The 27,263-nt window shown below is 41.2% G+C and overlaps 1 protein-coding gene across 3 annotated transcripts; it reads left to right on the top strand.

The window, feature by feature from the left end:
* The first annotated feature begins 3,798 nt into the window (after window positions 1-3,798).
* Window positions 3,799-27,199, top strand: LOC118091105 (guanine nucleotide-binding protein G(i) subunit alpha-1). 3 transcript variants are annotated; one of them, XM_088652605.1, is made up of 9 exons: window positions 4,003-4,624; window positions 7,014-7,150; window positions 16,256-16,298; window positions 16,391-16,532; window positions 18,123-18,280; window positions 18,877-19,005; window positions 19,929-20,058; window positions 20,935-21,088; window positions 24,352-27,199. In XM_088652605.1, the coding sequence occupies exons 3-9, from the start codon at window positions 16,294-16,296 to the stop codon at window positions 24,540-24,542; spliced, it is 909 nt and encodes a 302-aa protein (XP_088508731.1). In that variant the 5' UTR covers window positions 4,003-4,624; window positions 7,014-7,150; window positions 16,256-16,293; the 3' UTR covers window positions 24,543-27,199. The 3 variants fall into 3 exon arrangements, with proteins under 3 accessions (XP_034983636.1, XP_088508730.1, XP_088508731.1); XM_035127745.3 differs by lacking the exon at window positions 7,014-7,150 and having other exon boundaries at window positions 3,799-4,624; XM_088652604.1 differs by lacking the exon at window positions 7,014-7,150 and having other exon boundaries at window positions 3,960-4,824.
* The last annotated feature ends 64 nt before the right edge of the window (window positions 27,200-27,263 follow it).

The following is a 27,263-nucleotide window of genomic DNA, read 5'->3' as shown; positions in this document are numbered from 1 at the left end:
ACCAATGATACCCCGTTAGGACATCTATAGGTGAGACTGCTGGAGCCATCCAGGGATATCTACTTTGGCCCATCCTCACCCGAGACTCATAGGGTGGAGCTGTTGCTTAAATATTTACTTCTGATTTTTCTAACATTTTTGTTCAGTCCTTTGCCTTTTTGGCAGAATCCTAATGTCTCTGGTTTTTAATTGTTTTGAAATGTCAAGTTTTTTGTTTTGTTTTTTGAAAATAATGCATTGTTCGTGCTTGATTTTGGATGTATTCTTCGTATGCTGCCTTAGGTCGCTTTTTTTGTCTGAAAGGCAGCATATAAACAAACAGTACTGTGACATAATAAAAAAGCATTGTTGCACTGCTCAGAGACCATTCAGACTTCCTGGCTTCCTCTATGCACCCATCATCACGCTTGCAATGCTGCTGCCTGAAGGTCGGTTTACCCAGCTGTATCACTGGACTAGTTCTGATCAATTATTCATTTATGAGCCAGCTGCTATTGTATTCAGATGTTGTAGTTATCGAGATCCTTCCAGACTGCAGCTTTCCATCAATAGGGGTGGTAACACATGATAAAAGGAACTTCTAGGATTGGGATTGAAGCAGCAAACTGGTTAGCTGGGCTGATACTTTGACATTCCTACCAGTACGTTTGGACTAGTCGTGGTCAAATGGGGGTGGAGATCTGGCTTCCATTATTGTGTTGGATGCTTTAGTTCTGTAGAATAGTTAAGTAACAAAAAATACTATCATTGCTAGAAAGCAATAATCTGAAAAGTCCTGAAGCATTCAGGTGAAATCATTCATAAAGGTAAAGGGACCCCTGACCATTAGGTCCAGTCGTGACCGACTCTGGGGTTGTGGTGCTCACCTCGCTTTATTGGCCGAGGGAGCAAGCGTACAGCTTCCACGTCATGTGGCCAACATGAGTAAGCTGCTTCTGGCGAACCAGAGCAGCACACGAAATGCCATTTACCTTCCCGCTGTAGCGGGTACCTATTTATCTACAGTGGTGCCTCGCTAGACGAAATTAATTCGTTCCACGGGTCTTTTCTTATAACGAAAAAATTCGTCTAGCGAGTCCCATAGGAATGCATTGAATTTTTTCGCATTGTTTTTTGCCCATAGGAACGCATTAATTGAATTTCAATGCATTCCTATGGGAAACCGCGATTCGCTAGACGAAAACGCATTCGTCTAGCGAGGCAACCTCCGCTCGAAAAATCCTTTCGTTAAGCAGAAATTTCGTTAAGCAGGGCATTCGTTAAGCGAGGCACCACTGTACTTGCACTTTGATGTGCTTTCGAACTGCTAGGTTGGCAGGAGCAGGGACCAAGCAAGGGGAGCTCACCCCGTCGCAGGATTTGAACTGCCAACCTTCTGATCAGCAAGCCCTAGGCCAGGGGTCAGCAACCTTTTTCAGCTGTGGGCCGGTCCACCGTCCCTCAGACCATGTGGTGGGCCAGACTATATTTTGGGAGAAAGTATGAATTCCTATGCCCCACAAATAACCGAGAGATGCATTTTAAATAAAAGCACACATTCTACTCATGTAAAAACACCAGGCAGGCACCACAAATAATCCAGAAATGCATGTTAAATAAAAGGACACATTCTACTCATGTAAAAACATGCCGATTCCCAGACCGTCCATGGGCCAGATTGAGAAGGCGATTGGGCTGCATCCGGCCCACGGGCCTTAGGTTGCCTACCCCTGCCCTAGGGCTCTGTGGTTTAACCCACAGCGCCACCCGCTGTCCCGCTGTCATGGTGAGTACAGGCACTTATTTTTTTCTAGGAAGAAAAGCACTGCTCAAGACTAAGGTATGAAAATGCAAATTGTGCACTGGGTGATGCTTTATTTTTCATGAGCCTGCACTTATGCTACAAATTACTAGGGTTTTTTTTTTAAAAAAAAAAATCTGGGCATCCCTGAGGAAGTGGTCACCACCAAACAAGACTAGCAGCACATTTGGGCCCCACTCCCACTTCCGGCCTCTGACTTACACAAATTTCAGTCAATGTGATCTGTAAGAAGGTAGATGCAAAAGAATTCCTGTCTTTTGTCATGGAAACAACTTGCAAGATCAATTCAGGGAACAAAATCCATTACTTGAAGAAATATCCCTTAGTGAGCCATTATGTCCAAACAAGTGGAGACTGGCTGAGTGCTGCAATTAATGAACTAACACCAGCTGACACCTGGATGATTATATAGCCTGAAGTAACTGATGGGTATTTCAGGCTTCATTACCTCTGCTTTTGTACAAGTTTGCAGGCAAATTTGAGGTCAAGAACTTGAATTTCCAACAGACTTCCACCTTTTTTTTCCCTTTCTTTTTTGGGCATTATCTAATTATAGGTCACCTACTTCTCAAAATGCTATGCTGAGACAAAACTGATTGAAATTACTGGAACTTGCTACTCTACATTGTTCAGAGGACTGCAGGTGTTTTGTATAATTAGGCAACTGTTAAATAAAGTATTTCAACACACACGTTAAGGTCATCAAAAGGAAAGACCAGAAATAACTTAATTAAAACTCCTGCTGTGACAAGGAGCACATGCCAGTCCCAGATATTTTTCATTCAGTAGCTCATTTCACATAAATTATATTGTAACTGTCAATATTTCACTTAGTGAGAGTTCTGCAGAAAGGACAGTGAAAAATATGCATTGCAAAACAGTTACATAAACAGTGCTTTATTGCCTGTACCATTTCACTGTACGAGTCAGCTACTAGTAGGTCTTTATGTAAAAATGCACCCCCTGAATTGCTGTCTGATCTCCCCATCCAACAATTAGGACAAGTTGTTCTTCTGGGGTTGTCTTTTGATGCATTATCTGCCCCGCCCACATTTATTCTCAAAGTGACCCACTGGCACATAAAAGGCATGACACTATTCCAGTATGAAGTTCAATAGCTAAAAGGATAAAAGGAATGTATGGTGCAGCTGTATTTCAAAAAATCAAATTACACCCAAGAGTTTCTGACCATAGGGGTGTGCCATTTTAATTTTATTTGCATTAAAAAGCACCTTCATGGGGCCACCTTGGTTTGTAGCAAACAGCCCTTCAGCGTTCCTCTCCCTGCAAAGGATTTCAACCTTAAGGCTCCCTCGTGTTCTTGCGTTATTTTATCTTTCGTACTTTGCGTTCAACTTGTACATCACAGCTTTAAACATATCCCTCCATTCCCCCCTTTTAACATATGTGCAGGTTCTGTACAGGGCGAGCCTGCCCAAGAAGCAAGGTGGAGCCTGACTCCCCGCTTCTTCCTGATCGTCATTCACCTCTTCTCTGGCAGGAGCAGAGGCCACCGATTTTGCGCTTCGCCTCAGGTGGCAAAACGCCCCCCCCCCCAGTCCACAAACCGCCCTGTGCCTGGCCTGCGCCATGGAGCGCTTGGGCATCGCGAGGAGGCCGTAAGTGTCCCATAGAGAAAACCGCCACCTCTCCATAACCCAAACTAAACCTAGAGAGCGTTAGGGCTGTTATGGCTGCAAATTTTAAAGGCGGCGAGAGTGTGCGCGGATCACTGAACTAGTTAAGAAACGCCTCGCGAGAACAGCGCAAGCCAATTCGGTCTCCTCACTCTCCAGAAGAGCCTTCAAGCGCCCGGGCGTCTCTTTCTGAAGCCCCCCCCCGCATTTGTTTTCACAGGAGCCTAATGAATATTCAGGCACCTCAAGAGCTGTCGCCTCTAACCCTCCCGCTCGCTACTAACAGTCGCCACCTCAGCCTGTCCCACCCCAGAGCCGTTGGCTGCCCCAACTGCCGCGCCGCCGCTCATTTATTTAAATATTGCACGTGCTGACGTCACGCGCAGCCCCCCTCTAACGGGCTGCTACCACCCGCCCAAATGCTAATTATCCCCCCCCGACACCGCCACGCCCAGTCTTGCACATGCGCACCTGACGCCCGCTCTCCCTCCCCACCTTTTCTTTAAAAAAAGAGAGAGGGAGGGGAGGTGCGCGCGTGCACGCGCCGCCGATCGAGGCTCAACAGTTCCGTCGGTTGGGTGGTGGGAGGGAGGGGGCGCGCGCGCGCACGAGGCCCTGCTCTCGGCTGGCTTCGCGAGGGGGAGCGGAGGTGGCCGCGCCTGCCTCGGAGCGTCTTGGCTGCCCGCGCGGCTTCGGCATCGTCCCACCTTGGTGTGGGGGGGAAACTGAGGCAGAGTCCTTGAACTGGGCGTCTGAGGAGGACAGGAAAGAGGCCGTGCGGGGCTTGGAGGGCGGTGGGTTTTTCCCCCGGGGTTGGGGGGCGCCTGGCGGCTTGTTGTTTTGACGGCCGCCTTACTTCGTCGCTGCCGTCCGACCCTTGGACATTATTACTAAGACACTTGAAGGAAACCACCTCAAGCGCCTCCTTTTTCCCCGAGGGGCTTTTCCCTCCCCATCCAACCGTCGGGGCTACCGCTTTCTTCTTCTTCTTCTTCGAGACTGAAGACAAAGGAGATTTCCCTTCCCTCGGTGTTTTTGTTTTCTGGAAGAAGCCGAAGCCCCTTCAAGATGGGCTGCACTCTGAGCGCCGAGGACAAGGCGGCGGTGGAGAGGAGCAAAATGATCGACAGGAACCTGAGGGAGGATGGCGAGAAGGCGGCCCGGGAAGTCAAGCTGCTGCTCTTGGGTGAGGACGACGGGGGAGGCTTCTCTCTCGCTTTGCTGCTCTCTGCCTCTCGTCGCACCCTCACCCAGAAATTGAATCCTCCATGGCAGCATCCAGCAGGAAAGCAAGGCGCTGTTTTAGCCCCGTGTGGATGATCAGTTGCGCGTCAGATTATGTTCCTACCTCCTCTGCAGGGCAGTCCCACGCCTGTCTACTCAGAAGTAAGCCTTGCTGAGTTTGGTGGGACTTGCTCTCCAGTAAGTGCTCGCAAGGCTAAAAAGGGTTAAGACTCTGCATCCTGGAGATCGCACCCTTGGCCTCCTCGCCTGCCGCCTTCCACTTTTTGCCCTGCCAGTTAACAAGTTATCAGCCTCTTGATCTTAGCTGAAAAGGTGCAGGGGAAGGAATTTGCCTTCTGAGCATCCTAATTGTGATTGAGGTGGTGGTGGCTAAAGTGTTGGTAAAATAGAACACTTCTGTGTTGAGGGATCTGTGATGTGCGGTCAGCTGTAAAGGCATTTTCATTTGAACGAAGCCATATTCTCAGTACCATGTTTGTAGCCCTTACTGCAGTATGTCACTTGGGCTCCTATTGTTTACCTGAATGGTCTGCTTCTGTTGATGGCAGAAGCATAACTACAGGGCTATGTAGGTGAAATGCTACTAGCATGAAGGCTGCAATTCAGACCTGAATGTGAAAATCCTTTGAACTCAGGTCAGTGGACAGAGGAATAGGATGGGAATGTGCATGGGCTTGAGCTGTAAATTTCTTAGAATAGTTGGATGACTGGTGTCAGGAATAAGAAATGGCTTAGGATTGCTAAATGAAAACACCCCTCCCCAAAGTAAACGAGCCCACATACGCACTATAGAATTTAAGTTAGTTTGGGGTACTGGTGTTAGATGAAAATCACTGTAAATAAGGTGCATATGGAAAACTTTACAGTAGTTCACTTCACTATACGTAATATTTTGTGTTGTTTAGTATGAAAGGAAAATACCACCATTCCAGAAATGCGTATTGCTGCATTAGGCTGTTGCTTATGAAAGTTTATACCAGATAAAAAAGCTTGTGCTGCTTATTTTTCATATGTATTCCCCTGCCCTGTGCACCATAGATAACACTTGCTGCATTTCAGAGCACTTTCATGCATGTTAGTTTTCCTATATTGATATTGTTTATGTGTTGATAAAAGTGTGCAAGTCTGTCATGTGTGATAAATACAAATATATTTATCCTTTATATTGCAGCCCAATAGTACATCCTATGCTAAAGTGATATCTGTAGTCTAGGAAAATTGTCAATGGCTATTTTGGCCTTTTTAGCCTGATTGACTATGCATTTATGACTACATTTATTCAGAAGTGACTTCAATGGGACTGTCACCTAGGTACATAAGAACAATGGAAGCTGTTTTATACTAAATCATACCATTGGTCCTTTTAGCTCAATATTGCCAACACTGATAGCATCAACTTCCCAGGTTTTCAGACAGGATTTTTTTCTCAGCCCTGCATGAAGATGCTATGCAAGGGATTGGCCTTGGCTCCTTCTGCATGCAAAGCATGTGCTCTACTATTACAGCCCTTCCCCTTAGGTAAGTGTGCATAGAATTATAGCATGATCTTCATATTTACCGAGAACTGTGTCCATAGCTGCCAAGTTATCCCTTTTTTAAAGGGATTTTCCCTTATGCTGAATAGGCTTCCTCGCGAGAAAAGGGAAAACTTGGCAGCTATGCTGTGTCTCGTTCCTGCCTGTGAGTGCATAAGGTTACAATCTTACCTGGAAGTACATCCCATTGAATTCACTGGAACTGAATAAATATGCATAGGGTTGTTCTGCATATATACATATCTAGAGTATTCAAATAAGGTATTTTAAAAGCCGGTCACTTTCAAGTTACGAGGATAGAATAGGAGAGTGATACAAATCAAACAAAAGTCTTAATTTGCGCTGCAATTCCTCATTTAACTAAATACTGTTATGGTTTGCCTATATTTCCATATTTTGACACTTAGGGCCAGATTCAACTCACCTGGTGCACTTGCAGAGGCCAGTGTAAGAACTCCCAGTAGCACAGTGGGGTTCCCTCCTTCCCCCCATTCCTTCATCAAATCTGCTCTGGAGGTTTAGAACTGCTGCAGCAGCACACAAGGGTGAGAGGTTGTTTCATATGGCAGATTAATGCTTGTGCTGATGGAACTCTACCCTTAATTTTGTTAGGCTAGGTATCTAATTGTGATTACCCACAGTTTGGACAATGAATAATAATAATAGGCATTTATATAATGCTTTCATGCATTCAAAACATTTCACATATATTATATTGTTAAGGTAAAAGGTAAAGGACCCCAGACGGTTAAGTCCAATTTGACTATGGGGTGCAGCTCTTATCTCTGCTTTCAGGCTGAGGGAGCCGGTGTTTGTCCACAGACAGCTTTCTGGGTCATGTGGCCAGCACGACCAAACTGCTTCTGGTGCAACGGGACACCTTTACGGAAGCCAGAGCGCACAGAAATGCCGTTTATCTTCCTGCTACAGTGGTAACTATTTATCTACTCACACTGGTATGCTTTTGAACTGCTAGGTTGGCAGTTAGTTAACCTTCCAACAAATATATAAATAGTATGTAAACTATTCTGTGGGTAAACCCTAGCTCCACATTGCAGATGGAGGAGGTCTTTGGTTGCATCCAGTAGAGTACTTTGCCTAAGGACATGCCATGAACTAATGGTAGAAGTGAGATACGAACTGTGAGTGGTCTGATTTGTGTCTTAGAAACCATGTTGTTGTTGTTGTTGTTGTTGTTTAGTTGTTCTAGTTGTGTCCGACTCTTCATGACCCCATGGACCATAGCACGCCAGGCACTCCTGTCTTCCACTGCCTCCCGCAGTTTGGTCAAACTCATGTTCGTAGCTTCGAGAACACTGTCCTCGTCCTCTGTTGTCCCCTTCTCCTTGTGCCCCCAATCTTTCCCAACACCAGGGTCTTTTCCAGGGAGTTATCTCTTCTCATTAGGTGGTCAAAGTATTGGAGTCTAAGCTTCAGGATCTGTCCTTCCAGTGAGCACTCAGGGCTGATTTCCTTCAGAATGGATAGGTTTGATCTTCTTGCAGTCCATAGGACTCTCAAGAGTCTCCTTCAGCACCAAAATTCAAAAGCATCAATTCTTCGGCGATCAGCCTTCTTTATGGTCCAGCTCTCACTTCCATACATCACTACTGGGAAAACCATAGCTTTAACTTTGTCAGCAAGGTGATGTCTCTGCTTTTTAAGATGCTGTCTAGGTTTGTCATTGCTTTTCTCCCAAGAAGCAGGCGTCTTTTAATTTCGTGACTGCTGTCACCATCTGCAGTGATCATGGAACCCAAGAAAGTAAAATCTCTCACTACCTCCATTTCTTCCCCTTCTATTTGCCAGGAGGTGATGGGACCAGTGGACATGATCCTAGTTTTTTTGATGTTGAGCTTCAACATCATATCTTAAGTACGCCTCGGTTTGAGTTCTTTCAGTTTAAGTACTCTGCGGACCCGTCTGGAACAGATTAATCCACTTTCCATTACTTTCAATGGGAAAGTACGCTTCAGGTTAAGTACAGACTTCTGGAACCAATTGTGTACTTAAACCGAGGTACCACTGTATTTTGCGCTCTCCTCTTTCACCCTCATTAAAAGGTTCTTAAGTTCCTCCTCACTTTCTGCCATCAAAGTTGTGTCTTCTGAATACCTGAGGTTGTTGATATTTCTTCCGGCAATCTTCATTCCGGTTTGGGATTCATCCAGTCCAGCCTTTCACGTGATGAATTCTGCATAGAGGTTAAATAAGCAGGGAGACAATATACAGCCTTGTCGTATTCCTTTTCCAATTTTGAACCAATCAGTTGTTCCATATCCAGTTCTTGTCCCACATAGAGATTTCTCAGGAGAAAAATGAGGTGATTGGGCACTCCCATTTCTTTAAGAACTTGCCATAGTTTGCAATAGTCGACATTTTGCATAGTCAATGAAGCAGAGTAGATGTTTTTCTGGAACTCTCTAGCTTTCTCCATAATCCAGTGCATGTTTGTCTCTGGTTCCTCTGCTCCTTCGAAATCCATCTTGCACTTCTGGGAGTTCTCGGTCCACATATTGCTTAAGCCTGCCTTGTAGAATTTTAAGCATAACCTTGCTAGCATGTGAAATGAGCACAATTGTGCGGTATTTGGAGCATTCTTTGGCACTGCCCTTCTTTGGGATTTGGGTGTACACTGATCTTCTCCAATCCTCTGGCCACCACTGAGTTTTCCAAACTTGTGGCATACTGAGTGTAGCATCTTAACAGCATCTTCTTTTAAAATTTTAAATAGTTCAGCTAGAATGTCTTCACTTCCATTTGCCTTGTTATTAGCAATGCTTTCTAAGGCCCATTTGACTTCACTCTCCAGGATGTCTGGCTCAAGGTCAGCAACCACACTGCCTGGTGTGTACGAGATATCCATATCTTTCTGGTATAATCCCTCTGTTTATTCTTGCCACCTCTTCTTGATGTCTTCTGCTTCTGTTAGGTCATTACCACTTTTGTCCTTTATTATGGTAATCTTTGCACGAAATGTTCCTTTCATATCTCCAATTTTCTTGAACAGATCTCTGGTTTTTCCCATTCTGTTGTTTTCCTCTATTTCTTTGCATTGCTCGTTTAAGAAGGCCCTCTTCTGTCCCTTGCTATTCTTTGAAAATCTGCATTCAATTTTCCATATCTTTCACTATCTCCCTCGCATTTTTCTTGCCTTCTCTCCCCCACTATTTGTAAGGCGTTGTTGGACAGCCACTTTGCTTTCTTGCATTTCCTTTTCATTAGGATGGTTTTCGTTGCTGCCTCCTGTATAATGTTACGAGCCTCTGTCCATAGTTCTTCAGGCACTCTGTCCACCAAATCTAAATCCTTAAACCTGTTCCTCACTTCCACTGTGTATTCATAAGGGATATGATTTAGATTGTGTCTTACTGGCCCAGGGAAAATAGGTTTTCCCTACTTTCTTCAGTTTAAGCTTGAATTTTGCTATAAGAAACTGATGATCTGAGCTATAGTCAGCTCCAGGTCTTGTTTTTGCTGACTGTATAGAGCTGCTCTTTTGAATTATGGTGCTGGAGGAGACTCCTGAGAGTCCCATGGACTGCAAGAAGATCAAACCTATCCATTCTGAAGGAAATCAGCCCTGAGTGCTCACTGGAAGGACAGATCCTGAAGCTGAGGCTCCAATACTTTGGCCATGAGAAGAGAAGACTCCCTGGAAAAGACCTTGATGTTGGGAAAGATTGAGGGCACTAGGAGAAGGGGACGACAGAGGACGGGGTGGTTGGACAGTGTTCTCGAAGCTACCAACATGAGTCTGACCAAACTGCGGGAGGCAGTGGAAGACAGGAGTGCCTGGCGTGCTCTGGTCCATGGGGTCACGAAGAGTCGGACACGACTAAACGACTAAACAACAACAACATAGAGCTGCTCCATCTTCGGCTGCAGAGGATATAATCAATCTGATTTCAATACTGCCCATCTGGTGATGTCCATATGTAGAGTCGTCTCTTGTGTTGTTGGAAAAGAGTTTTTGTGATGACCAGCTTGTTCTCTTGACAGAAATATATTATCCTTTGCTCTGCTTCGTTTTGCACTCCCAAGGCCAAACTTGACAGTTGCTCCTTTAATATGGATAGTTGAAGCTTTTCTGTTGATTGCCTGTAATTTTGATATTTTTAAAAATGGAAGCAACCTTCCCCCACCCCAGAGGAGCTAGATCACTGGACAGTTTCTTAAACGTTCTGCAAACATAACTGTTGGCATGCCCCGTTTCTAGTAGTTATTTGATTGTACTGGAAAATGTAGGGACCACCAGGTTTTATGGTGAAGAATATGATTTCTTTGTAATGTGGTGATTCTTAAACTTTATAATAATGTGGACTGTTCTGGTTTGAGTTTTTCTTTATGGGCCTTTTTCATTTTTGTTGTTATGTGCAATGCTGATTGAAAGACTCACAAGCTAAAACTCAGTTCCTTTTGAACTCCTGTACGGTAGTAGAGCTGAAGTGATGGGATGTGGTGGGTGGGGAAGATATTGCTAACAACTTGTTGTTGTTGTTGTTTAGTCGTTTAGTCGTGTCTGACTCTTCGTGACCCCATGGACCAGAGCACGCCAGGCACTCCTGTCTTGCACTGCCTCCCGCAGTTTGGTCAAACTCATGTTCGTAGCTTCGAGAACACTGTCCAACCATCTTGTCCTCTGTCGTCCCCTTCTCCTAGTGCCCTCAATCTTTCCCAACATCAGGGTCTTTTCCAAGGATTCTTCTCTTCTCATGAGGTGGCCAAAGTATTGGAGCCTCAGCTTCACGATCTGTCCTTCCAGGGAGCACTCAGGGCTGATTTCCTTAAGAATGGATAGGTTTGATCTTCTAGCAGTCCATGGGACTCTCAAGAGTCTCCTCCAGCACCATAATTCAAAAGCATCAATTCTTCGGTGATCAGCCTTCTTTATGGTCCAGCTCTCACTTCCATACATCACTACTGGGAAAACTAGCTTTAACTATACGGACCTTTGTCGGCAATTGCTAAATATGTATCTCCTATGTCTCTTCTAATGTAAATTCCATTGAATTCAGTGGGGCTTCTGGGTAACTTGGGCTAGAATTGTTACCCAAATTAAACCTGTTTAGTGAAATTCTTTCTGTGTTGAAAAAGGAGTTTGCAATTTTCTTTTATTATTTATACTGCTTAATATGGAGCAGACTGCTTAATATGGAGCAGAGCAACACAAGAGTGGGCCTTTTCTTTGGTGGCTCCCTGCTTATGGAATAATAATAATAATAATAATTTTATTTATACCCCTCCCATCTGGTTGGGTTTCCCCAGCTACTCTGGGCGGCTCTCCCCAGGGAGGCTCACCTGGTGCCTTTGTTACATATCTTTAGGCGCCAGATGAAAACATTCCAAGCCTTCAGCTAATTAAACAACCTATGGCCTTTAAACTATGGGGGTGGGGGCGGGTATTGCTTTTGTTTATTACTGTACTGTGGTATGCATTTTTGTGTTTTTATATTGTAAACTGCCCTGTGATCCTCAGATGAAGGGTGATACAGAAATTTTAATAATAACTAGCTGGCCCTGCCACGCGTTGCTGTGGGTTATTTGTGTGATTTTCCCTACCCTGTGCCGATCCATGACGTATCCCTGTGATTCCCCCACTCCTCCCCTCACCCCCCCGGCTTATCCCTGTGATTCCCCCAACTCTGTCCTGATCCATGACCTATTATGCCCCCTCTCCCTACCCCACCCCCGGCTTATCCCTGTGATTTTCCACCTCTCCTCCTCCCTCTAACCCCTCACTTATCCCTGTAATTTCCCTCCTCTCCTCCTTCCAAACCCCCCCCCCCCCGGGTTATCCCTATGACCCGTTCATTTTGCACACAATCATTTCCCCAATGCGTGTGTTCTGTAAAATCTTCCCAACCCTGACTCCCCTACCCATGTGTGTTATGTGAAAAACATTTATTCTACCCAAAGGCACGGCCCTGTAAAAGGCCCATATTCAGTTGATTCTATGCTGCGGCCTAATCGGGGGCCCCCATCCTCCACCCAGGCAGGCTCCTAAATCCACTCAGCCTAGTCTGCAAAGCCAAGGTGAGATATTGTGGAGAGGGCAGGTTTCATCCCTGTGTCTCCCCACATACCCTGTTCTGACCCATTACCTATCCCTGCCCCCTATTCGGCCCCCCCACCCCACCCCACCCCACCCTGGCAGGCCAGGCCCCTACCTCCACTTGGCAATGATGGGCCTTGTTGCTGCAAAATGCCTGTTTTCAGTTGGTTGGGCTTGTTGCTGAAAAAGGCCTGTTTTCAGTTGGTTGCTGTGGAATTTTGTGGTGTCATCTGGTGGCGCGGCTTTCGAGGCAGCAGTGGGCGATCTGCCTTTCTATTGGATGCTGCTGGAGTCTTCAGAGCTTCTGCTGGTGACGTCTAATTTGGGCACCACTTTTGTGTTTAATCATTATTTTAGGTATGATACATTTGCTTTTTTGGGAAAAAAATTACGCCAGATCCCTCACTGATGGGCATGGAACGTTGTGGCCAAATTTGTTACATTACAGTTCAGCGGTTACGGAGAAAGGCTGTTACAGCCGCGCGCGCAATGCCTACATTTAGAGAGAGAGAGAGTGATGATGATGATGATAATGATAATGATAATAATAATAATACAGTGGTACCTCTGCTTACGAATGCTTCTACTTACGAATAGAGCCCCGTCCGCCATCTTGGATGCGGTTTAGATAGGATTTTTTCTACTTATGAATTTTTAGATAGGGTTGCTTCGACTTACGATTTTTTTCTCCCAATGCGTTCCTATGGGATTCAACTTACAATTTTTTTCGACTTACGAATGTGCATTCGGAACACATTAAATTCGTAAGTAGAGGTACCACTAAAATAATAATGGATGCCTAAAAGCATACAAGGACCATAGTTTACAAATCATTGTAATAAATTACTGTTGAAAACAGTTGAAAGTGTATGGAATACTATCATGGAAGTCCCTCTCTTTCGAAGTATGCCAAACCTCATGCTTAACCATATTTCAGAATTACTGTAAATTAGGACCTCAGGCCCAGGGGACAAATCCAGCCCTCTCTATCTGGCCCTTCGGACACTCACCAGGCGACACCCCTTAGCAGCTTTGAGGCAGTCTATACACATTTTCTCATATATGAAGCTTCATCATCTCCCGAGACAAATTTAAAAGACCATAGATTGTTCAAACAGCCAAAAACCTGATTTGTTACCCTCATAATGCTTTCCAAACAAGTCATGGTGAGCTACTGGCAGTTTTGCCACCTCCGAGCCAGTCAGTAAAAGACCCCACACTTCCCAGAAAACGTCTGCTGGAGGATGCAATGGAGGCAGTAAAGTATGCCTTCTTTTTGCCTTCACTGTCACTGGTTAGGCTCAATAATGAGTCCTCACCAGTGTTTGATAGTATTCAACTAGAGTTTTCCTTCACTTGCATGCAAGCAGTTTTCCAGTTTGTTCCATTGCCCTAAGCAATGAAGTATATCAAGGAGCCAGACAGGCTCTATGAAGCGGGAGAGGGCTCTCAGGGGCAATGACCCATGAATCTATTTAGGCCAAAATTACAAAAAAAGACCAAAGAAAGAAACGCCCCCTCAAAGGACCCCACCCTACAAAGCTAATAAATCCCCTGACCCAAACCTAGAAAACTCTATTTTAAAATATCAGGAGGAGCAGGGGTCTCAGTTAAACTATATATATTACACAGGAGTACTTTCCCCCTACTAATAGCACTCCTTCCTAATGTGAATTACTTGGGGCTGTTAGTTTCTGATTTAATTTAAAACACACAAATATGTGGTCACAGAATCATGGTTTAATTATTGTAGGCAGGAGCTAAGGTTCTTCTTTTCACAGTTGCAACACTGATGTGATTTTTCAGTGATTCCACCTCCGACCCACAGTACTCATTTTCCATTAAATAGGCCCATATGTTTGTTTGCAGCCTTCTGAAAAGACAAATGTGTTCAATGTAAATGTAAACTGGTTTCCAGGTAACAGAATGAGTAGTTCAAATTGAAGCGAACAGGAACACAAGTACAGTAAAATAATTTAGACTTGAAAATATATTTGTTAAGTCAACCAGTAACTTCTCTTACTTGTTAAATCAGCTGTTTTTATATTGATTTAATTTAGGACAATAGGGCACTATATTAGTATGTCATTGGATATGACTACAGAAGGATCCAACTGAAATCTGTTGGCAAAGTTAATATAATGAAAAGATCTATGGAAATGTGTGGGTTATTAAATGCCAAAGATCCTAAAAGCTAGTTGAAAGTGATATAGATGAAATATGCGGCAGATAATTTGGAAATTAGAATAGAATGGGGCTTATATTTGATTTTTGAGATAGTCTGAATAAACTGTGCTTTACTGCAAGGTCCAAGGGTGGGTTAGAACAATTGTTTACCTCTTTTGTTCAAATTCATGAAATCTCAGAACTGATAGTTAGATCTCTTAGTTTTATAAATCATAAATTTAGTTGAAATTTACTGAAAAACTTTAAAGTACAAAAATACTTCTCTCCAACAACTTTAACATATATTGGAATAGTAGTGTGGGGATGAGTGTGGGGGGATGTTCACATGTAAATATTGTAGCAATAGCCTACGATTGTTTCCTATGTCTGTTCAGGCAGTCATTGTAACTTGGTAATACTGTAGAACATATGTTTTGCATGAAGAAGATCCCAGCTTCAATTTCTGGTGTCTCCAGGCAAGACCAGGAAAGAGTCAATTGGAAATATTGGAGAGCTGCTGCCAGTTGGTGCCAGATGGAGCCACGGTTTTTGCAGCTTCCTAGAATTATATATTGGAATATGAATATACTGTACCATGTTCCCAGTACTGTAGTTTACCTACTTCAGTGCTTCTCTGGTAGCAAGTAGTCAGGCACCTCTAGCCTGTATGATGGTGATATCCTCTTGTTTTGTGTTCATTCTTTGGTATTTTGAATTATCCTGGCTGTCGAGTTATATTCCTGACACACCCAGGTTGGAATATTATCTTCCATTACCGGTATCTTTCAGGAAGTAATTTGCAACTAATCAGATTGTGGTGTAAATGTGAGAAGAAACTATTAATAACCATAATAATGTGTGGTGGGGTGTGTGGAGAGAGATTGCCAATAAGTTCAACCTTTACTTAGTAACTTTGTTTTTGCATATGCAGATTTAATGCCATTGTTTTAATGGCAGAGGTGTAAACTTCATTATTTCCATTAATAGCAAACTCTAGTGTGTTGAGTGCTGAGTCTAGTAAACAGAATAGGTTCACTGACAAGAGGGAGGTATCAACAGGCTCAGGAGAACCGTGATACAGGCAGACATTCCAGTAATTAAAAAAATCCTTAAAGGGCTACTCTGCTCCAAACAATATAATAAACAGTACTTGATAGCATCAAGGAACCATGCAAGGTTGAGTTGAGCTTCAGTTGGAACAGGGAAATGGGGCGTTGGGGGGGGGGGGAGAGTGAATTGGCCTCTTGCACATTTCTGGAGGGAGGGTATGACCAGATGACATGCTCCTTTTAGTATTTGTACAGATTCCACTTGTTTTTCCTAATGATGAAATTGTTAGTATAAGTAATTGAAACTGCCAAATGTACAGAAAAAGGGATTTAAAAATCTTCCACGTATAAAATGTTGTAAAACACATTTATATATAAAATAATATAATAGAACAGAATTCAAATTTCCTACTGTCAGTTTCACACTGATTCCCAAACATTGCAATGTATTCTACAGTTTGTATTGTGTGCTGGGCAAGGCCTGCTTAGGCCTTATGCATGAATTGAGACACCAACATAGAAAGTACTCCATAGTTTCCTATAGCTGGGCTTTGCAAGTGAAGATCAGTAGTGGTAGACAAACTATTTTGGTTTTAAAAGGGAATGTTTTTAAAAGGTTTTAAAAGGGAATGTTTAAAAGGGAAGGTTTTAAAAGGGAATATTACTGATATTTTGTTTGCACAACATCTCAACCTCAGTTAAGTGCTGATATAAGGAATAAGCAACAGGCTTTTGGTTAACAATGTTTTGGTTGTTGTTTTTCATAGGAGCTGGTGAATCAGGAAAAAGCACAATTGTCAAACAAATGAAGTAAGTATGTTTTAGGAGTGAAAAAAGTTAGTAGATGACTTTTAAGTTAAAACAATGACTGATTTTTCTTTCTTTCTTTCTTTCTTTTTTAGGATTATCCATGAAGCTGGTTATTCAGAAGAAGAATGTAAACAGTACAAAGCTGTTGTCTACAGTAATACAATTCAGTCCATTATTGCTATCATTAGAGCAATGGGGAGGTTGAAGATAGATTTTGGGGATTCTGCCAGAGCTGTAAGCATTGATGTACTCCTTACTTAATGTTCACTTTCATTGCTGTACTGTACTTCTGAAATCCATTTACAGGAATTAGTGAACTTTGTTATACAGTATGTGAAAAAGTTAATCTTTTTCTTTCAACACATCTTCTCTGAATGGACAACAAGGAATCAGCTTGCAAAATGGGGCAAGTTTTCATATCCCAAAATCTTGGCATGGGTGAAAGAAGTAAAATACTAGATGAAAATAAAGTCAGTTAATTTCAAGACTTGTGGAAAATTTAAGGCAGGACAAACCTGCCTCCCTTCATTCCTAAACAAGGTGGAAGAAGCCTGTTAGATGCCATTAGAGTACATCCCCTACAATCTGTGACTCTTGACCATGATTGCTGGGGTTTATGGGAGTCCAATAACACCTGCTAGGTCACAGGTTCCCTACCCCTAATCAAAAGTCAACTTGTATCAGATGGTTGTAAAGCTTTCAAGAAGTAGTATGTTAAATAATTTGGCTGCATTAACAGAAGTATGGTGTCCAGATCAAGGGAAGCAATAGGTAAAGGTAAAGGGACCCTTGACCGTTAGTTCCAGTCGTGGATGACTCTCTGGATGTGGCGCTCATCTCGCTCTCCTGGCCGAGGGAGCTGGCATACAGCTTCTGAGTCATGTGGCTAGCATGACTAAGCCGCTTCTGGTGAACCAGAGCAGTGCATGGAAATGTTGTTTACCTTCCCCCCGGAGCAGTACCTATTATCTACTTGCACTTTGTGCTTTCAAACTGCTAGGTTGGCAGGAGCAGGGACCGAACAATGGGAGCTCACCCCATCATGGGGATTTGAACCGCCGACCTTCTGATTGGCAAGCCCTAGGCTCTGTGGTTTAACCCACAGCGCCACCCGCGTACCACTCTATTCTGCCTTGGTCAGACCACACCTGGAATACAGTGTCCAATTTTGGGCACCACAATTTAAGAAAGATTTTGACCAGCTGGAACGTGTGCAGAGGAGCGCAACCAAGATGATCAAGGTCTGGAAACCAAGTGTTATGGGGAATGGTTGCAGGAACTGGGTATGTTTAGGCTGGAAAAGAGGAGACTGAAAGGAGATATGATGGTCATCTTCAAATACCTCAAAGGCTGTCACATGGAAGATGAAACAAACTTGTTTTCTCCTACTCTGGGTGGGAGGGGGCAGAACTCAAACCAATGGCTTCAAGTTACAAGGAAGGAGATTCCGACTAAACATCAGAAAGAACTTTCTGATAGTAAAAAACGTTCAGCAGTGGAACAGACTCCTTCAGGAGGTTGTGGACTCTCCTTCGTGGGAGGTTTTTAAGCAGAGGTTAGATGGCCCTCTGTCCTGGATGCTTTAGCTGAGATTCCTTGGGGTTCCTTCCAACTCTGCAATACTATGACATTTTGGAAATCCGCATTTTTTATATAAAAAAAGTTTTCTTGTAATACAGACGTTAATGTTTTTTGTTTAATTTTATTTATGTGAAATGATTTTCAACTTTGTAGCAAAGTAAATAGCTGTTTTGCTATTATGACAGTTTGAAAGCTGATTAGAGTTTCTGGGAGCCTTCACAGTTTTTCTTTCTTTTTTTACAGGATGATGCTCGTCAACTCTTCGTTCTCGCTGGATCAGCAGAGGAAGGCTTTATGACAGCAGAACTTGCTGGAGTTATCAAGAGACTGTGGAGAGACAGTGGTGTTCATGCTTGTTTCAACAGATCAAGAGAGTATCAGCTTAATGACTCAGCAGCATAGTAAGCTTAAAACAAGAACCAGTGTTGCTGTGATGGCACAGTTGCCAAATTCATTTTGCTGCTGAAAAGAGGGGCAGCAAGCAAGGGATACGAGTGAGGGACTCTTTAAAAAAAGTCCAAAGAAACTTTGAGATGAGCACATTCTTATCACTATATTTCTGATTAAATATCCAAACTAGCTGAGCAAAGTATAGCAATATATTTTACTTTCAGTATAGTTAAAAAAAGAGATGTTGCCAAATAAATTAAATACCTCTAAAATGGATAGTACCCCACTGACTACAGTGGGACTTGTCTCTGTGTACACATGCATAGGATTTTACTGCAGGTGTTGTTGACTTATTTACTTGTTATATCATGTTTTAAAAACACTTCTGAAAAGGTAAAAAGTTTGCTACTGTATTACCTAAATGTGTCAGGTGGTATAGAATAGAGTTATTCAAAACTGCCCATAATTTATCTGTACCCTACCAATACCTGAGTAGCATGAAGTTGGTATTTACTGTCCATGCCATTTGTTTTAAATTGCATGTTATGCTTAAGTATCAAACTGCTGATTTTTATTTTTATTTTATACATTAAAAAAATACTTCTAGCTACTTGAATGACTTGGACAGGATAGCCCAGACTAGTTATATCCCGACACAGCAGGATGTCCTCAGGACTAGAGTGAAAACCACAGGAATAGTGGAAACTCATTTTACTTTCAAGGATCTCCATTTTAAGTGAGTAGTCTCAGAAAATATGATATGTATATATTTTGTGTAAATATCTTGTATAAAATGTTGATATTTTCAAAGAGTAAAAGCTATTTGCATTTTACAAATGTAGATACTTTCCTGGTGTCCATTGGAAAAATTCTGCTATCTGTTCTGAGGCATTCTAAAGCAAACAAAGAGATATATTAACAGTTCTCTTTTCCAAGTATTGTTCAGGGCTTCTTCTAATTCCTACTTTCTTTCCTGGATATCCTTAACTTCTATAACATGCCATTTTCCAGTTTGCTCTTCATAACTTATAATTCTTCTTTACCTCCAAAAACAAATGAATGCATGAATCTTGTAATTTTCATATTCATTTTGTCCTTGCTGCTCTGCAGGAGGAGGAGGAGGGGTGGGTTGCATTAGAGAATTTACGTAGCAATATAAAGGAATTAGGGGAAAATCATTGCATTTGAATGTGATAGAATAAGAGGGCACTAAGCTGCACAGCACATCAGTTACACAACTACATTTCCACCCCATTTCCCAGTGATTGGTTCCAGAGTCCCTTCCGTCTCTCTTTCCTGGTGTTAACATCTGAGGAAGAGAGGCAAGGACATAGGTAATTGTCAGGTAAGATTAGAGAAAACTGCAGGCAAATATAGTGCTGCCCGGTAGGCAAGTATGTATAGTATTACTGTGTTGATACTCTTCGGCTCATATTCTAAAATGTGGATTTATTGATAATCTGCATTAATGAGCATAGAAACCTGTAATTTAAAATGTTATCTGGTTAAATTTTGCTCCCATGTAACAGTGCTTGGAGGCAAAAATTGCAATAGTCTACATCTTCAGCTAGATTTGACCTAATGAGAAGAATCATTCTTGAATTTGGGAGGGAATCCCATCTTAAAATAATCATTCACATTTTTTCCCCTTTTTTTCAGGATGTTTGATGTTGGGGGCCAAAGATCAGAACGGAAAAAATGGATTCACTGCTTTGAGGGAGTAACAGCCATAATTTTTTGTGTTGCACTGAGTGATTATGATTTGGTCCTTGCTGAAGATGAGGAAATGGCAAGTAATCTCACTTTGAAACAAGGAACATTAGGTAGGCCAGGCCCACCCAAGTTAGTACAGCTCTTTGTGTTGCACAGTAGTCCTAGGTCCCCTTCTGACAATGACAGCAGCATGAGATCTGTTACAGCATATGAGCTTTCTGTGCCACTTTTGTAACACTGGGCAATTTAAGTCATCTATACAGACTCGACAATGTCAGCACTGCTCAGTTTCCTCTGCATGGAAAAAGGCATGTAACGGGTTCTTCCTATATTTTATGGATCTTCCAAAACTATTGTGTGCTGCAGAAGCAAGAGCACGCAGCATCAGCTCTTACCCCACCAAAGCTAACCGTGGAAGGAGCTTCTAAATTGTGTGAAGCTTCTAAATTAAATACTGTCCTGTTATTTATAATCATAAGATAGGCAGTGTGAGTGGGGTAATGACCATGTCTAAGCAGATGATGGTTTATAGATTTTGTGAACTGGTAATGCAACCTTTACCAGAGACAAGTCCCACTGAAAGCAAAATGTGCAAGTCTACAAGAATATAGAAAAGTTACTGTGATCACTGTAAATTAATGGGTCTCAATTCATCCAGAGTTAGGCACTTTGAAAGCCCATTTAATTCCAGTGGTAGAATTAAACATATAAGTGGAATTTCAAAGTGTTTAGCTTTGGATTGATGGAGGCCATTGCCTGAAACATATAATCATCCATTAGAAATTATTATTTTGCCCTTCACCTAATCCATTGTCCTCCTGGAGAGTTAAGTAACTTGGAAAATGTCCTAAATGCTCAAGCCTCAAAAAAGAAAAAGAAAAAGTAGGCTTTTTGGGTTTCATTGATTAGGAGAGAGGGGGCTAAACGTATATATCATATTTTTCCATTGCAGAATAGGATGCATGAAAGCATGAAATTATTTGACAGTATCTGCAACAATAAATGGTTTACAGACACTTCCATTATCCTCTTCTTAAATAAGAAGGATCTTTTTGAAGAAAAAATCAAAAGGAGTCCCCTCACTATTTGCTACCCAGAATATCCAGGTATTTACCATTTTATTTCCAAAAGAAACAAAAACTGAAATAGAGAAGAGAATGTATTGATCTGATACCTTAGGTTATAACAGTTGAGAAAGCCATACTTGTAAATAAGTACCAGATTAAGTCAGAGACTTTCACTGTGCAGCTCATATAGCCCACTCTAACCTTTTACAAAAAGTAGTGTAGTATTCTAATAATCGGTATTGTTTTGCTGTCTGATTAAATGAGGATATTATCTGCAGTCTGTATAATCAATGTTTGAAATTTTGATTTGTGTGTAAGCCTGAGGACAGACTGCATTGTTTTTTATTTGTTCAGTGCCCAGAAAACGAGATGCTTCAAAGTAATAATAATAATGAACCAAATTCTTATATGAAAAAGCAGTGCTTATCAAACCCTTTCATGAAATTCTATTTCTCTTTAGCAGCTCTTCAGGGACTCCATAGTGAGGAGAAAAGTAATAGTGACAGCAGTATTGACTTTATTATTGTGTATACTTTCAATTAAGGCAGAGCAGTGGTAAGCCCAGGAATCCTGTTGCAGTGCCCCATCAAAAACTATGTGAACTGTAGACCATGACTCAGAATTTTTTGCAACATGCAGGAGCTTCATGGTAGCAGCTTGGGGGGTTGAGCACCAGAAGAGATGAAATGGGGAGTTTCTTTTGCAGTAGAGTGTTTGAAAAATAATGTTCGATGAACAAGTGTAGCAAGGAAGGTTACTTTGTACATTACTGTATATTCCTGCGTATAAGACTACTTTTTAACCCAGGAAAATCTTCTCAAAACTTGGGGGTCGTCTTATACGCCGATATGGCGAGTATATCCCAAACTCCTCGTCTTATACACCGGAATGTGTTTTCCCGAAAATAAGACACTGTCTTATATGTATTTTTCCTCAAGAAGACACACTATGGCTTATTTTCAGGGGATGTCTTATTTTTTAATTACACGTCCAGCCTCGCCTCTTCCTTGGCGCCCTCCAGAACTGTGCCTATCACTATGTCTTATTTTCGGGGTATGGCTTATATTGCGCAAATAGAAATCCTGCTACAGCTTATTTTATGGGTATGTCTTATTTTTGGGGAAACAGGGTAGCAAATTTTATAAACAAGTTTATAATGACTTTATAAAACTGGAAGGTTTGTTTTCAGCATGTGATTCGTAAATTTGACTGCCACAGCAACATCTCAGATAATCCAAATTTATTTAGGCTAAATCTTCACTACCAAATTCTTATTTCAGAGTTCTGATCTACCTATGACAAAAAAAATCTGCTGTGATATAATTCATATAGATCTCTTCAAGCATTCTTCCTTTTGCCTATTTCAAATGACATGATATCTCACTTTAGAAGTTTTAAGACAAAGTCTATGATTCAGAGAGAACTTTATGTTCTGAAAAAATGCTGTGCCAGATAAGGATAAGTGTAAAAACTGTTCGTGACTTAGGCAATAATCCTAATACACACCATTGAACACGAGAGTGGCTTATTTCTGAGTAAATAGGATTGCACCTTAGATCTGCTAGAGTTTATTTGTTTTACATGTTAATCGCTCTCAATGGTTTTAGGGATGGCTAACATTTTTAGAGCCAAGGGTTTGACCCTTCAGGGGCCAAATACCTCCAGTGGATATGGCCACCACATGCTCTCAACAAACACCCACACTTAGGTACACATGCAAAGGCACACAGCAGGGAGGGCAGCTATTGCCCCACCTTGCTCATCAAATGATTGATATGATGATGAGGGAAGAAGGGATTGGGCTGAGAAGTTTAAACCTATCCTTCCACAACAACAGCATGTCTACTTTAATTTTTTGTTTCTTTTTACTACTGAAATCAGCAGGGCCTGATGCAGGCTCCAACCCAGGGATTAGTCACCCCTGGTATGTATTAAGTATTCTAGAAATAATTAAATTATGATTTTTCTAACATTTACTGTGCATAAGTAAAAACAAAATGTGACATCCTGGGATTGACCACTTATTAGTGAAATGGACTTCTGCCGGCAGAACCAGAATGTCCCTTCCTCTTCCTGCAGTCCCTCACACAAACAACCCCAAATGTTCACTGGAGGGTTGAGAGATCCTCTAGAACAGGGGAGAGGAAGAAGAAAGTAGGGGGCTGCATTGTGCATTCAGAAGTCTATCTGCACAGTATTGGATTTTTTTCAGAGTTCTTTAGCTCCTTAAAAACTAACAAGACTTCTATGACATTGCTTTTGTAGACTAAAGCCCACTTCCTTGGCTGCAGGAAGTATTTTTGTTTGTTTGTTCTGTTTTTATCATGTATTTTGTGCTTTTATTTTGTATTTTTATGTTGTGAACCACCCTGACATCTGTGGATGAAGTATAGATATTTAATAAATAAATATTGATCTATTCATATTGGAAGACACACATACAAAAAAAGAGGAAGAGGGGGGAAGCATTGGATCAGATGTCATGAAATTATATTCATACAATTCAATTGGAAATTAAATGTATGCAAAATAAGCTCAGTAACAATGTCAGTATTTTGTTGACAATGGTGATCTTAACATTGCTAACAAGTTTCAGTGTATCTGAAGAAGTGTGCATGCATATGAAAGCTCATGCCAATGACAAACTTAGTTGGTCTCTAAGGTGCTGTGCTTCGACTACGGCAGACTAACACGGCTACCTACCTGTAACTTTTGTTGTTTAGTCGTGTCCGACTCTTCGTGACCCCATGGACCATAGCATGCCAGGCACTCCTGTCTTCCACTGCCTCCCGCAGTTTGGTCAAACTCATGTTCGTAGCTTCGAGAACACTGTCCAACACCTGTAACTTTTAACATTGCTAAATTACTGTTGTGGGATAGAAAATCACCATCTTAGTTCAACATTCTAGTTGAGTTCTAAATCTGCAATTTCATCCTATAGTCTCTTTTGGAAATGTGTTTGCTGTAGAATTGCCACTTTTGAAGATTGAAAAGTTTTCCCACTAGTTTCTGAAAGTTGCCCTTTCTAATGTAAAGAGGTCTGTTTGCCATATAAAAAGACTATTCTTGATGGGTATTAGCTTAAATCACATTAGAAGACAGCAGATAAATTAAACCTTGAAGTTACTAGAGCTGATGTTACTAGATTCTTAATACTGTTACCTGAGCAGGTATAAAGATGATCCTTCAAATAAGCCAGATGAAAATTAGTCAATCTTTCAGTTATTGTCCCTGTTGTAATGAAGTATGTGCTACAATCTTCTGTTTTAGAATTTTGTTTGTGCATTTCATCTCTTTTTCAGGATCAAATACATATGAAGAGGCAGCTGCATATATCCAGTGTCAATTTGAGGACCTGAACAAAAGAAAAGACACAAAGGAAATTTATACTCACTTCACATGTGCTACAGATACTAAGAATGTCCAGTTTGTCTTTGATGCTGTAACTGATGTTATCATAAAGAATAACCTAAAAGACTGTGGTTTGTTCTAAACATATATATCAAATTGTACCTTTTATTTTGCATTAACCAAATGGATCACAACTTCATTTTTTTAGACCATAAATATGTTTATGAGTGATACCTAAGTCATACTCAAACTAGACATTCTGAAATTATTGGACTTAAATTTATTGATTTCAACAAGTCTACTCTGAGAATGACTAACATTGGCTCCCACCCTATGGGTTTTTTATGTAATCTGATTTTCCTGGTCTTGATTAGATTGAAGCATAAAATTCAAATCTACAGGTTTATGTGGTAACATGAAAAAGCATTGACCAGACCAATATTGTACTAGCTTGTTTAAACAGTTTTATTTATGTTTGTTGTATAGATTTAAATAGTGTTGAATAACAATCAATACACCATGATTGTCCATTTATGTGTGACTGTATGTTGTTTATGTAAACATTGAACAAATATTTTAATGCATCCCGTAGAATTTTCATGTTTTGAGGACTGCTTTCTCTGTAGGAGGAAATGTTTTTCCTTTTAGATTTTTCATTACTCAAACCTTTTTTTTAAAAAAAAAAACCAACACCCTTAATTTTCCATATAATACATGTGACATAGTAGTTCTTAGATTTTATTTATTCCCCTGTAATTAGCATAGTAGGCTTTTTCTTGATTATAGGGTCCTTTACACTTGCTCAGGATTAAATAAGAAATGCCCCAATGGATTTCCCTGAGTTATTTTCTCCCAAACTTTTAGAGAACCACTTTTGAACATTTCAGATTTACAGCAAACAAGCCATTCTTCCATCTTGCATACTTCTTTGCCAAATATTTTAAGTTAGACGTTAGAAGAGAATTCTTGCTGTGATTCAGCATGTAGAATCATGATCCTCAGAAAGTACATTCCCTAGACATTCTAGATTTCCTTCTGTTATAGCTAAATCCATAGCATTGATTATGTCTCCCTGGATGGAAGCATATTTTCTTACTTGTTTTATATTTTATTGGTTCCTTTTAGCTTGTGTGTCTCGTGAGACATGCTAAAAGAAAAAAGTATTTGAATTAAAATCAAGGAGTTGTGTTCAACCAAGTCTTACTCAGAGAACTCACTGAATTGAATGAACATAAGATAGTCATGTTTATTAACATCACTGAGTGTACTCTGAGTAGAATTTGCAGTGTATACAATCCAAGGGATGGAAATGAACATTTCAAGCTTCACGTAGTTTTACCAATGTAAATTTTATTTGCCTTTTCTCAGGGGAATGGCCTTCTACTTTTAATGTGCGTTCCATGAAAGCTTAATGCCAACTTTTTTAAACACAAATAATTTTTCATTCAGAGCAGTGGGCACATTATCCATTGTAATTGAAATACATATGCAAATAGGGTTTTTTTTGCTTGCTTTCAGAAAGAAAATCTTGCCCAACAAGTATCATTTGTGTCATACAGTAACATGCACAGTTACTGGGATCCAGAGAGGCCCATAGACAGGTGCAAGGCACTTCCATCCACACAAGGGGACAAGATGCTGCATCTTTCCCCCTCCCTTATGGCAGCAGGTTCCTTATTTGCAGGTGCTGTTTTTGAGGGCCTCCGACCTTCAGATTTACATTTGTGGAGGATAAAGTGCTACTGCTGGAAGGGAGAAGCTGGCAAGTCCCCATGTATGTGTGGTGCACTGCACAGGGAGCTTTGAATCCTTGTCTGTGTAGATTCCATGGAGGTTTCCTCATCATTTGCTTCTACTCCCAAAGAGGCAAACCATCATGGCCTGCCTTTTTAGCAGTTAGAGCTGCTGTGGGAGGAGTCTCAAAAACAGGCTCAACTTACTATGTTGTGCCCTACTGATAACTAAAAGGTTACTTTGAATTGCAGCCATATTTTACATTGCTTTATGCTACAAGGCTGATTGTAATGTCTATACAGATTTCTAAACACACCTAAACATGATCTGATCTAAGGAGCTTTGTAAATAAATGTTGACTTGGCTTTCTCTATCATTCTGTCACCTAAAATATTGATGTAGCCAAGTTGCAAATATTGCTTTCTTTTGGTATGTTGGTAGACTTCCCACAGAGAATGTGTTTTATGTTTCTGTCTTTTCCTCTTTCCCCTGTCCAAGTCAAACAAAACTCTGAACCTGTTCCTGTTTAGTGTTATGTCCAAACATAACAAGACCTCTACTGTTTTTCAGTATTGATCTAAATTGTCACTTTGCCATCCATGTTCCATTCTGGGGAATTGTTAAATTATTGGTGTTAATCCCATTTGCATCCTGCCTTTCCTCTAAGAAACTCAGGGCAGTGTACATGTGCTTGAAAGCACAAGTTTACTAGAGAAAACAAAATGGCAGTGATAGTGGTGGAAATCGACGGAACAAGTCTAAACAGACTTGTAGTATTAGCACCCAAAAAAGTGGTTTGTGTACTCCCGACAGTTGTGCATCATAGTGCTTGATTCATTTAATTCTGTCACTGAAGTATTTGGTAGTAAATGTATCTATATCCTTAATATTAGATTTTGTACATTACTGCAGTTTTTTAAAACAAGATTAAACTAGAAGAAAATTTCAATTTAAGTTATTTGTGCCTTGTCGAAAGAAATATTTTTTCATTGAGCACAACTAGTGAAAAGCCTTCTGTAACCATAAGTGAAGTGCAAACAAAATAAAAGTTTGAGTAAGTTCAAATGCTGTTTTGGAAAGATAAGTATATCTTAATGGCAATTGCTTTGATGAATTGCAAAACCACTGG

Source organism: Zootoca vivipara, chromosome 9 (assembly GCF_965207765.1).
Source record: "Zootoca vivipara chromosome 9, rZooViv2.hap1.1, whole genome shotgun sequence".
Taxonomy (NCBI): Eukaryota; Metazoa; Chordata; class Lepidosauria; order Squamata; family Lacertidae; genus Zootoca; species Zootoca vivipara.
Note: the sequence above shows the minus strand (reverse complement) of the source record. Positions and strands in the feature narration are given on the sequence as shown.

Excerpts from the sequence above, each read along its gene's own strand:
- LOC118091105 (XM_035127745.3), top strand. The coding sequence starts at position 4,507 with ATGGGCTGCACTCTGAGCGCCGAGGACAAGGCGGCGGTGGAGAGGAGC. Across the intron at positions 18,281-18,876 it reads CTTAATGACTCAGCAGCATA|CTACTTGAATGACTTGGACA; the intron begins GTAAGCTTAAAA and ends AAATACTTCTAG. Across the intron at positions 20,059-20,934 it reads TTGCTGAAGATGAGGAAATG|AATAGGATGCATGAAAGCAT; the intron begins GCAAGTAATCTC and ends TTTCCATTGCAG.